Below are 12,984 nucleotides of genomic sequence, written 5' to 3' on the forward strand. Positions count from 1 at the left end.
GAGAGAGCGCTGAGCACAAGTAGGGGGCGGGGAGAGGGAGTAGCAGGCTCCCCGTCAAGCAGGGAGCCCAACGCGGGGCTTGATCCCAGGACTCCAGGATCATGACCTGAGCCGAAGGCAGACGCTTAACCGACTGAGCCACCCAGGTGCCCCAGGAGGATAATATTTTAAATTTATAGAGTACTTGTTTATATTTATGGTTCTGATAATGATGAATACTGCACAATAGGCAGGGATCAGCATCTGTACTTTCAGAGAAGCTGTATGATTTACATAGCTGCAGAGGTGGGGTTGAAGTCCTGTCTTGAGACTGCAGTCCAGTATTTTTTGGTACTTAGACTTTAAATATCTCTCTACTGCTTGACAGCCACATGTAATGTTTATCTTCCTCTCACATAAAACTGTATTTTGTGCTTTTGTTAAGATTTTCACAATTCAGTTAGCTGTTTGGGCAGAGCAGGATGAGGCTCAGAAAAGGACAGCTGATAGAATCAGGAGGTTGGGTGGGTTCTATTTGAGGATGATGTAAAAGAATGAAAACTGTATTTTGGAAACCATAGAATCTGGAGAGAAGACAGCAACGAAGTTTGTAAAGATTGGTTCTTTACCTTCTTTACCTCTCCAGCCATTGCCATTCAAGACAAGACAGGCTTATTTAGGGTGCATATGGCTTGTTTGAGAAGTGCTGTCAGTTAAGTCTGGGGAGATACTTTTGGAGCTGCCATTTTCAAACTTTCGGGTCTCAGGACCGCTTTACTGTATTAAACATTATTGAGAATCTCAGAGCTTTTTGTGTGTGTGTGTGATAAATCTATTGATATTTAACAATTAGAAAATAAAACTGAGAAAATGTAAAAGTATTTATGAATTTACTTAAAAATAATCTGAACTCATTGCATATTAGCATTTTTAATGAAAAATTTCCAGAATAAAACCAGATAATTTCAGCAGGGTTTTTAAATGTCTGCTTAATATCTCATATCTCCTTCTGTATTCACTCTTTTGTGACTTCATATATGACCTAGCCTCTGGAAAGCTCCAGTATCTACTTGTGAGAGAATGAGAATGAGAAAGGAAAATAACATCTTGGTGTTAATATGAAAATAGTTTTTACATCACAGGACCTTCTGAAAGGGCCTCAGAGATCCCTGGGGTCCCCTAATCACACTTTGTGAGCCACTGTTTTACTAGAGTATTAAAGTAGGTTAGTATATTTACTTGAACTTTGCTGAAAAGATGATGAAACCTCTGAAGAGAACTAGGAAGATTATAAATACATTTTTTGAGTGGTAAATCCATATTTGGATTACTAAGAAAATATAAATATGTTTGGAATACATCCTTTATAAGTTTTTTTTTTTTAAGATTGTATTTATTTGCCAGAGAGAAGGAGAGAGAAAGCACAACCAGGGGGAGCTGGAGGCAAAGAGAGAAGCAGGCTCCCCGCTAAGCAAGGAGCCTGATGCAGGACTCGGTCATGACCTGAGCAGAAGGCAGATGCTTGACTGACTGAGCCACCCAGGCATCCCTAAAAGTTTTTTTATTTTTTATTTTTTTTATTTTTAAAAGATTTTATTTATTTGACAGAGGGATAGAGAGCACAAGTAGGCAGAGTGGCAGGCAGAGGGAAAGGGAGAAGCAGTCTCTCCACTGAGCAGGGAGCCAGACATGAGGCTTGATCCCAGGACCCCAGGATCATGACCTGAGCCGAAGGCAGCTGCTTAACCGACTGAGCCACCTAGGCGCCCCTCGAAGTTTGTTTTTAAAAATAAAATTAAATACTTGTTTCGGTTTAGAATATACAGAACCTTAGAAAAGAAAATTATTCTTAGCTACTGTTAATTTCTCCAGTCTTTTTTCCATAACATATGTAAATAAACATAATGGAGATCATAGCATTTAACCAAATTCATCTTTTTTATGAAATTCAAAATACAAAAAGGTACAGAGACTAATAAAACAACTACTCAGTACCCAGGGTTGGCACGTGGTGGCATTACTTACTTCTTTCTCAGTTCCTTTTCTGCCTCCCCACAGTGACCAGTCTTATGAAGTGCATTCTCTCCATGTTTTTATATTATACATATGTATGTGTATGTAAACAATGATGTACTTTTTTGTATGTTTTTAACTTAATATAAATACTGTCTGGTATGCATCTTTTGCAGCTTGCTTTTTTCACCCTTATGTTTCTGAGATTTATATGTGATATTTATTTGAACTCTTGTATTGCTATACTAGTTTATTATTCTATTGATGGACATTAGTGTTTGTTATTTCTTTTTTCCTGTCAAGTGAATGGTACCACAGAAGACCTTTTGGAGTCTCTTTGAGGATATGACATATATAATCTGGATTGTAGGGCGCCTGCATTTCATATTTAGTAGATGTTGCATACCATTTTCAGCAGGATATGGGAGTTTTCATTTCTCTACCTTTTTCTCAATAATTGTTACTGTCAGACATAAAATTTTATATCTTATGTTTTCTGTTTCATTAATGTTGCATTTTGAGTCTTTCCCTTTGTCCTTTAGAGTTCTTTGAAAACACCTGTCTAGCTGCAGAGTAGTTCATTATATGAGTGTACCATAATTTAACACACATGTATTCCTATTGTCTTTGTAGATTTTCTAATTCTTTTGTTATTTTAAATACGCGATAATGGACATCTTAACACATAAATGCTTGTTTGTACTTTTGATTAGGACGGATTCGTCCAGGTGAAATTCCTGGGCTAAAACTTACACACCTTTTAAAAATCTTGTTTCCTATTTCTAGATTATTTTTTCAAAAGAGGGTCCTATTCTGTTCCCACCAAAAGTTCGAGAGCATTTGTCTTTATACATCCTTACCAGCATTGGGGATTATCCTTTGTTTTTAATCTTAGCAGTTTGAGTGGTGAAAATTCCATCCCCATTGTTTTGGAAGTAATATCATGGTGACTTACAAGTCCTCTCTTGATGTCATGGCTAGGGATGGAGCCCACACAGGTAGTAGTTCTGATCCATTGTGTATCTCTCTCTCTCTCTCTCTCTCTCTCAACTGTTGTTTCTTTTGGCTGTATCCTAGTTTCCATTTGAGTAATTGTTTTTCCTGTCCAGGAATGACACTGTGCGCTTTGCCTTGGATGTCCTGGCTATTCTCACTGTTGTGCCAAAAATCCAGCTCCAGTTGGCAGAATCAGTGGATGTGCTGGATGAGGCTGGCTCCACTGTCTCCACTGTAGGTAGGTTGTACCTTTACATTTTTGTGATTGTTTGGTCTGGATTTGTTTTTATTTGCTGTTCTGTTTTTGTTTACTTAATTTGTCTATTTTGTTTACTTAATTTGCAATATTAGAACAGAAAGTAGTAGTGGAGGGTGCCTTGTCCCATCTAAGTTGTGCTGTACACTTTTATATAAGGGAGTTGTGTTAGTGAACTCAGATTTTCTGAGTGGTACATGTGCTATGATGGGACGTATTCATTCTTGAGAACCTTGTACTCTGCAGAGTCTTGCGCTAAAAATAAAGTTTATGGGAAAAATGGGTTGGGGCAGACAGTAAAAAACTTAAAGCAAATTTGTAATCTGAGCCCTAACAAAATCAGTAATTGGCAAGCCACTCAGAATGGACAAAAGCTATCATACACAAGAACAAAGGGAAAATATGGTTTGTTTGAAAATACACTTTATTAAGAGCAGCACCCTGGTAAGGGCTCCTGCTAAGGTGAGCATGCAAAGTGGTGTGACTGGTTGTGGGTCTTGGGGTGCACCACCACTTTGGGGAGAAAGCCTGAGGTGCAGCCACTTTTTTAACTTTCTTCATATATATAGCAGAAAGGGTTCCTGGTGCCATTGTGGCAATCAGGCTGAGGGCTCTTCCCTTTTCTGCTAAAGGTTTTAATTTATTCCTGCTATTTTTGCTCACCTTACCCAAGAAAAATTGCACATGACCCTTGGTGTCTTCCATGTAATACTGACATCATTCCCCTATTTAACAACTGCGTATGAGGTATTGCATCATGAAGATACAGTGTAGTAGAACTGATTGTATTTTATTCAAACAATTCCTTGTACTTTAATAAAAAGGTATAGTAGTTTTAAGTGGAACAAAATGAATAGAAGTCTAAATTTTGACTCTGGAACAATCATTGAAGTTGTCTGTTTTATGAGGAACAATATAAAATGTTTTGTATTTCTCCCCCATAGGTATCAGCATTATTTTGGGAGTGGCTGAGGGTGAGTTCTTTATCCATGATGCTGAAATTCAGAAGTCAGCACTTCAGATTATCATCAATTGTGTGTGTGGCCCAGATAACCGAATTTCCAGTATTGGCAAATTCATCTCTGGAACTCCTCGGAGAAAACTGCCTCAGACTCCCAAAAGCAGCGAGCACACCCTGGCCAAGATGTGGAATGTGGTCCAGTCCAACAATGGCATCAAGGTGCTCCTGTCCTTACTGTCCATCAAGATGCCTATCACCGATGCAGACCAGATAAGGGCTCTGGCCTGCAAGGCCCTGGTGGGCCTGTCACGCAGTAGCACTGTCCGGCAGATCATCAGCAAACTGCCTCTTTTCAGCAGCTGCCAGATCCAGCAGCTGATGAAGGAGCCTGTCCTGCAGGACAAGCGCAGTGACCATGTCAAGTTCTGCAAGTATGCCGCTGAGCTCATTGAACGAGTGTCAGGAAAGCCACTTCTCATTGGCACTGACGTGTCTCTGGCACGACTGCAAAAAGCAGATGTTGTTGCCCAGTCAAGGATTTCCTTCCCTGAGAAAGAGCTGCTTCTGTTGATACGAAACCATCTCATTTCTAAAGGGCTTGGGGAGACAGCAACTGTGCTGACGAAAGAGGCTGACTTGCCCATGACTGCTGCCTCTCATTCATCTGCCTTCACCCCAGTCGCTGCTGCTGCTTCTCCTGTCTCTCTTCCCCGAACCCCTCGCATCGCCAATGGCATTGCAACTCGACTGGGAAGCCATGCTGCTGTGGGTGCCTCTGCCCCTCCTGCCCCCACTGCCCATCCTCAGCCACGGCCCCCCCAGGGTTCACTAGCTTTGCCTGGCCCATCTTATGCAGGCAGTTCCCCCTTGATTGGTAGGATCAGTTTTATCAGAGAGAGGCCATCACCCTGCAATGGCAGGAAAATCAGAGTGTTGCGGCAGAAGTCGGACCATGGCGCCTACAGCCAAAGCCCAGCCATAAAAAAACAGTTGGACAGACATCTTCCTTCCCCACCTACGCTGGACAGTATCATCACAGAATATCTTAGAGAGCAGCATGCTCGCTGCAAGAACCCAGTTGCCACCTGCCCACCTTTCTCTCTCTTTACTCCTCATCAATGTCCTGAGCCAAAACAGAGGCGGCAAGCGCCAATAAACTTTACCTCAAGGCTAAATCGCAGGGCATCATTTCCAAAGTATGGAGGGGTGGATGGCGGATGCTTTGATAGGCACCTTATCTTTAGCAGGTAAGGAGAGGCCACCTCCCTGGGAATTGGAATGATTCTGCTATTTAAATCAAAATGTGTGGGTGATACCGGCATAGAGTGATGAATCCAGAAAGCCAGACTATTTGTTGGCCTGAAATACCAGTGATTGTCACTTTATGTGAATACATGAGTAATGTGACTCTACCCCCTTCTGTCAACCATGGGTTCCTTGTATGATTGTTGTATATTGTTAAGATACTCTGTGTTCTTGTTAGAGCTAGTATTATTTCTAGAACCCATGCACCATGGTGTGTCTAACTAGATTCCCAAACTTGTTTTTGTGCTGGTCCAAGTTGTCTCCTATTCTGATTCTTCACAAATCTCACATAAAGATGATGGGATTGCAGGTTTTAAACATGGGGATTTTTGTTATTTATATTTGGGAAGTAGAGGTCCTTTTCTCTCACTTAAAATGAAATCATGAATCACTGAAGGTCACTGTGATATTTTGGAAGAAGCCATTTGAAATATAAATGCTTTGTTTTTTTTTTCTTTCAACCTTCTAGCAAAGTTTTCTGTTTTCAGAGTCCTTGTGCATTCTTTGTCTGATTCTCTTTTGCTTAGGTTCCGTCCTATTTCAGTGTTCAGGGAAGCCAATGAGGATGAGAGTGGCTTCACTTGTTGTGCGTTCTCAGCACGGGAGCGCTTCCTGATGCTTGGCACCTGCACTGGGCAGTTGAAGCTCTATAATGTGTTTAGTGGACAGGAGGAGGCCAGCTATAACTGTCACAACTCGGCTATCACACATCTTGAACCTTCTAGGGTAAGGATCCCTAGGTTGTTCTCAGTCATTCTTCTTAGATGGGTTGGTGAACTGTCAGCTTGTGGGCTGGCATTATATATAAACTTGTATCTATGCTCATCCGTCTATGTATGGTCTGTGGCCGCTTCTGTACTACAATGGCAGAGTTGAGTAGTTGTGACACAGACCATATGGCTTACAAAGCCTGATGTATTTGGCCCTTCAAGTAAAAGTTTACCAATCCTCTTCTAAGAGGGGGAGGTGTGTGGGGGTGTAATTTTTTTTTTTTTTTTTTTTTAATTTGCCTCAGATGGAAACAGTCTATCAACTATGATTACAAAAGTTTTCCTTTTGTGTCAGGAAGAAATCTCAAAGTATGCGTTTTTAGGAAACGCATTATAGGATTCTAGTGGGTCATGGTTTATTAGTAGTATTCTATGGATGGAATTGATACCTTTGTTATTTCTAAAAGTCAGGACTGTTAAGATGACAAGGATAATTTTCCTGATTTTAGAGTAAAGAAAACTCAGTTTTTATTGGGCTTTTTTTTTTTTTTGAAACAATTATAAGAGTCTGTAAGAAAGTCTAGCAAATATTTTCAGTTGACTGATATTTCAGATGAGGGAGACTGAAGAATATGGCCAAATATTAAGAAAGGAGTAACCATCCTTGACTTCTTTCCAAGTTTTCTCTTCCTCTACCCTTGGAACTATTATATTTTTTGTTACTAGGTCAGGAGGATTTAGTATTTTCTTAAATTTAAGTATTTTTTTAGGACATTGCATGTGTACATATTAAATTCTAGCAGCTTCAACAATTTCTTGGTTCTTTGGAGTTTTTCTGTTTTCTTTATAATACGACAATATTTTTTAAGCTTATATTTTAAAATGCTAAGGTCAGATAGCATTTATATAAACACATGATTACCCACTGTGGGCCTCCTTCTTCTTTTAGGATGGGTCCTTACTGCTGACATCTGCTACTTGGAGCCAGCCTCTCTCTGCACTTTGGGGAATGAAATCAGTATTTGATATGAAGTATGTAACTACTTTTATAACCCTAGTCTTTCTGTTCTACAATTTACCTAATTTATATTCCCCTTCATCCAATTCTTCAACTTGAAGCCTTTTGGGAAAAGACAAATGCTGTGAGTTATTGCTAATTTCTCTCTTCCTCATCTGTGGCTTATGTTTAATAAGATTGTATCCTTTTTAATTCCAGGATATTCTTAACAAGTATTCTTACCACTCCCATCACACAACTGACCCTTCACTAATCCAAAATGGCACATCTGTGTATTTTCTCATGTTCACATATGACAGTTGCACTCTTTGCTGGGGTATATTTCAAAGACATGGGTGGCCTCTTAGCCATTTTTTTAAACCAAGTAACTCCTGTTAATTACTTATAATTAATTCTTTTGGATCTTCTTGGTCAAACGTGGAGGAAATTTTTTTTTTTTTTTAATCTTAAGTGTACAATACTTCCTCTTTGGTTGCTGGGAATCCTCAGATGGGTATGGTCAGGCAGGAGGCTGAGAATCATGTTTATTTTCAGTCGGTTGAGTGAGTATGTTCTGAAGGTCCATCGCTTAAGTACTTCTTTTGTTTGTCTGTAGGCATTCCTTCACAGAAGATCACTATGTTGAGTTCAGTAAGCATTCTCAGGATCGGGTCATAGGTACAAAAGGAGACATTGCCCACGTAAGTGCTTTAGAATCCACTGTTTTCAAGCTAATTATACCAATTTGTACTCAAAGCTTCTGGACTGAAGGACAGTCCTAAGGGTAACAACAGATTACTTAGTGAAATTTTTTCTAGATAGAATCTAGAAATGTAATAAGGTAGTTCTAAGTTACATGGGACCAAACATGAACTAATCTGGCAACTCGAGAAAGATGTCATCAGCACGGCAGTTATTTTCAAATACTTATTTAGTTTTAGGTGAAATGTAAGTCCCTGCCTTTATGAAGCCTCACTGGGGAGACAATAAATATAGAAGCAGATATATGATATGTTAGGTGTAAGTGCTGCCAAGGAAAAGAAGCAGGGTAAGAGGTAGGAAGTGGTGGTGGTGGTGTGATGGACTTGTGTATTTTATCTAGGATAATCAGTATCACTGATTGGGTGATGTTTAAGGAGTGTTTTGACGGTAGTGTGGTGTCATAGATATCTGGGGGAAAAGTGTTTTAAGTGGAGGGAATGTCAAGGGAAAAGCCCTTACTTGGGAGGTGAGAGAGAGAGGAGGGGGAACAGGTCAGTGTTGGGGGGAGGGGGCGACACATATCATAGTAGCATCTTAGAGGGTGTTGTTAGGACCTCTGACGTTTCCTGCATGAGATGCAGACACTGGAGGGTGAGCAGAGGACACATGATTGGATGTAAAGGTCCTAAAGTGTGAGTCTGGTTTCTGTGAGAGAAGCAAGAGCAGGCTTTCCAGTTAGGAAGGTGTCATGCTAGCCCACATGTGAGGGCTGCAGTGGGGCTGGCCCCAGGTGGGCATGGCGCAGGTGATGAGAAGTGATAACAGCTGGGCCCTGGGATTCTGGACACATGCAGTTTGTTATTCTATTAGACATTCAAGTAGGGAATGGGCAGTTGAATATATGAAATGGGAGTTCAGGAGAGGTGCGGAATAGGAGATATAAATACAAGAGTTATCTACATGCCGGTAGTCTTGAGCCATGAACCTGGATGAAATCATTAAGGAGGCTAGAGAAGAGAACTGTGGGGACAGTCCTGGCATGTGCCAATATTTCAGATTTGCCACGTGAGGAGGGACTTGGGAGGGAGACCAAGAAGAATGGCCAGTAAAGCAGCAGGAGACCTTAGGAAAAAGATGTGCCACAGAAGGCAAGGGAAGATCTTTTTGAGGAATACTTGATCAGCTGAGTCAGAAACTATTGATGGGTATATAAGATGAGAATTGAGAGGTACTTTTGATTGAACAATGTGGAGCTTATTGTTAACCACATGAGGAGCTAGTTCTATGCACCAGGGTGACAGTCTGATTGGAGTAGGTTCATGAGAGAACAGGGAAGTGGAGACACTGAGTAGACACAAATTTTCTGAAGTGTTTTTGCTGAAAAACAAAGCAGAGAATTGGGGTGTAGTAGCTGGAAGGGGGGTGTGGGAAATATGGGGTTGTGAAGAGGGAGGGTTTATATCAAACTGTTCATTTGAAAATGTTAAAATACATTAAAAAGTTGAAAGAGTAGTACATATACCTACCACCTAGATTCAACAGTGTAATGTTTTGCCATTTTCTTTCTGTCTAAATATGTATGTATGTATTTCTGAATCATTTAAAAGTAAATTGCAGATATCATGACATTTTATCTCTGAGTCTTACAGCATGCGTATTCTAGCAATAAGGACATTTTACTACTATTAATCGTACTCTATTAAATGTAAGAAAACTTAGAGTAATTCCCAAATATCATCTGATATCCATTCCATATTCAGTTTTCCCCATTGTTCCTGATGTGTTTGGTTTCAAATGCTTTTTGTTTTTTTTGAACCAGGATCCAGCCAAGATTCACATATTGCATTTGGTTGTATGTCTCACTAATGTTATAAAGCCAAGAACCATTTCTCCAGTTTTCATGACATTGACTTTTGAAGAGACCAGGCTAGTTGTCTTGTCCCATGATCTCGATTTGTTTGTTTTCTTGTGGTGTCTCCTTATTTGTTCCTATATTAAAGGAGGATTTTTTTTTTTTTTTTTTTTTTTTAAAGATTGGAGATATTACAGCATATGTGTAAGCTGTTGGGAAAGATCTGGTCTCTGCATGGGTTGTACATTGTAGACTTTGGAACTTTTAGTATTGTAGGGCTAAAATATTGGGAGATTTTAAGGAGAAAGGGGAATTTCATTGATGCCTTTCTCCAAAAAGTGGCCCTTTATTAGTATTCCATGGGTAATCATTGGTCAATCCATATGAATTTCTCCATTTCAATTGTAGAAACATTTTCTGTTTCTTGAAAGGGGTAGGGGTAGAAGAGGGTTTTCTTATCTTTATTGCGATCTCTTTTTTCATTTTCTTTTTTTTTTTTTTTAAGAGTTTATTTATTTATTTGACAGAGAGAGACACAGCGAGATGGGGAACATAAGCAGGGGGAGTGGGAGAGGGAGAAGCAGGCTTCCCGCAGAGCAGGGAGCCTGATTCGGGGCTCGATCCCAGGACCCTGGGATCATGACCTGAGCTGAAGGCAGACGCTTAATGACTGAGCCACCCAGGCGCCCCTCTTTTTTCATTTTCTTGTGGAAAAGAGACTTTTCAAACCTTGAATGGGAACCACAGCACTTAAACTTTGCTTGGATTGGTGTAGTCTTCCTACTTTTCAGGTATTCTACAATATTAGGGCTTTCATGATTTTGGTGGGATTTGGAAAGCATGGAGAGATATTTTACACAGCTTCTCTTTGAATTGTCAAAGGATGGATTGGTCTGATTTTTCTCTTCCCACCCCTTCTTCTCTAAAGATTTATGATATTCAGACTGGCAACAAGCTGTTGACTCTGTTTAACCCAGATCTTGCCAACAACTACAAGAGGAATTGTGCCACCTTTAATCCTACAGATGATCTTGTCTTAAATGATGGCGTCCTCTGGGATGTCCGCTCTGCACAGGCCATCCACAAGTTTGACAAGTTCAACATGAACATCAGTGGCGTTTTCCATCCAAATGGACTGGAGGTCATCATTAATACTGAGATTGTATCCTTTACACCTGTGTCTTACTTTCCATTTGTTAGCTGGTTTGTGATGCAGAAATAATCTTTCTACCAACATCCTATTAAAGTATCCACACAGGTAATAATTTGGTGCCTCTCCTTTGAAGTGTTAATCTCCGGTGGTTGATAATTACCAATGACTTTGACTAGCATGTTTTTCTTTGTATTGAGAAGAGTGACCAGATTCCTGCCTTGTGCTTCTTCATATATTAAATAACTGGCTTTTATGTCTTCAGAAGGATTTTACTTTTGCACTACAGAAATCAATTGCTAGACATAAGAGTAAAATGAAGTGTTACTGTTGAGAGGATGGGAATTCATGTTGCTTTCATGTATATGAGGATATCATAGGAGATTTTCAGGGACATTATTCTGTAATATACATTCTACATGCTTTTGTTCTACTCTGAAAGCATTTTTATTTTACCTTTAAAAAAGCTTAACTTTAAAGCATTCATATCTCACAGGAGGGGAAAAAAGTGATATTTCAGAATTTCCCCAATGAGGTTGCATAAGAAATTTTGTATAAAATAGGTTTCCTTGACCGCCCTCTTCCTAGTGGGATCTTCGCACTTTCCATCTTTTACATACAGTTCCTGCTCTGGATCAGTGTCGTGTGGTGTTTAACCACACGGGGACAGTGATGTATGGAGGTAATAAACTTTTTACTTTTCTTTTCTTTTTTTTTTTTTAAAGATTTTATTTATTTGACAGAGACACAGCGAGAGAGGGAGCACAAGCAGGGGGAGTGGGAGAGGGAGAAGCAGGCTTCCCGCAGAGCAGGGAGCCAGACGTGGGGCTCGATCCCAGGACCCTGGGATCATGACCTGAGCCGAAGGCAGACGCTTAATGACTGAGCCACCCAGGCACCCCACTTTTTACTTTTCTACATTATTTTTCTCCCCTCTCTTTCCTCTCATTAATTTGATACTTTTTGTTTGGAAACGTCTCTCAAATGTGAATTGGAAAGCGTTTGAAGGTTGTAACATAAAAGATAAAATGATAGCACAAATGGTGACAAAGTTTGTTGATGAAAATAATGTTGATTTAGGGTGAAAGGCCACTGGCTTTGAAGATAACAAGTAAATCTTGCATAGAAAGAAATTTCATGCATTAATTTCCCATCTGTATCATCATCCTCTCAGTCTCATTATGAACTTGAAGAATCTTTGCGTTTGTGGTCTTGTGATGTTGTAAGCCTTTAGCTATAATACTTGTTGAGAGCTCGATGAGAGGTTGAGGATACTGTTTGGGGTAGGCAAGGAGGATGCATTGAGAGGAACTAACTAGATAGAGTGAATTTACTACAAGGAAACTGAAGTCTTGACTGTCCATTAATATTTCTGCACTTGTGAATAAGGGATGTTTCTGATTTCTAATAATGTTTTGCTCTTTGGCTCCCTTTCCCCCTTCCTCCCAATTAGCTATGCTGCAGGCAGATGATGAAGATGACTTAATGGAAGAGAGGATGAAAAGCCCATTTGGATCATCCTTCCGGACATTTAATGCAACTGACTACAAACCTATAGGTAAGCATGAAGGAGCTGACATTGTTCATTTTGTCATGTTTTGGTTTTCCTTACTTAAGATCATCCCTTTTCTGTAATTTTTCACTGAAAGGCCAAGAAGTTATGGAAATAGTTATGAAAAATCACCTTGAAATTCTTTTAGAGGAAAAGCTGGTTTTAAGGTCATAACAATAGTGCAGTCCTGAATCTTGTCACGTTCTGTTTTCCAGCAACCATTGATGTGAAACGGAACATCTTTGACCTGTGTACAGACACCAAAGACTGCTATCTTGCTGTCATTGAGGTAAAGGGAACCAGCAGAAACCCTGCTGTCTTGTTCTGATCTTTATGATCATTTTCAAGTTATACTACAGGCATTTTTAAGGTGATCTAAGATATGTTTTAAAGTTGATGCATTTCCGAAGGTGTAACGTTATTGATAACCTACTCATTTGATGGGGAGATATATATTGTAAGAGAAATAATAAGAAAATCCCAATATAAAACAACGTGGACAATCTGTCTC

At 39.8% G+C, this 12,984-nt stretch overlaps 1 protein-coding gene across 2 annotated transcripts in view; it reads left to right on the plus strand.

The window, feature by feature from the left end:
• DCAF1 (DDB1 and CUL4 associated factor 1) overlaps positions 1-12,984 on the plus strand; it is a 73,632-nt gene that overhangs the window by 37,448 nt on the left and 23,200 nt on the right. For both annotated transcript variants that reach the window (XM_034997304.1, XM_034997305.1), the window contains exons 13-21: positions 3,102-3,226; positions 4,189-5,452; positions 6,038-6,236; positions 7,170-7,252; positions 7,834-7,918; positions 10,700-10,933; positions 11,510-11,603; positions 12,375-12,479; positions 12,689-12,762. In XM_034997304.1, coding sequence (XP_034853195.1) covers positions 3,102-3,226; positions 4,189-5,452; positions 6,038-6,236; positions 7,170-7,252; positions 7,834-7,918; positions 10,700-10,933; positions 11,510-11,603; positions 12,375-12,479; positions 12,689-12,762 — 2,263 coding nt within the window. The remainder of the gene's footprint in view (positions 1-3,101; positions 3,227-4,188; positions 5,453-6,037; positions 6,237-7,169; positions 7,253-7,833; positions 7,919-10,699; positions 10,934-11,509; positions 11,604-12,374; positions 12,480-12,688; positions 12,763-12,984) is intronic.

This window comes from Mirounga leonina, unplaced genomic scaffold, assembly GCF_011800145.1.
Source record: "Mirounga leonina isolate KUSES-001 unplaced genomic scaffold, KU_Mleo_1.0 Mir_94, whole genome shotgun sequence".
Taxonomy (NCBI): domain Eukaryota; kingdom Metazoa; phylum Chordata; class Mammalia; order Carnivora; family Phocidae; genus Mirounga; species Mirounga leonina.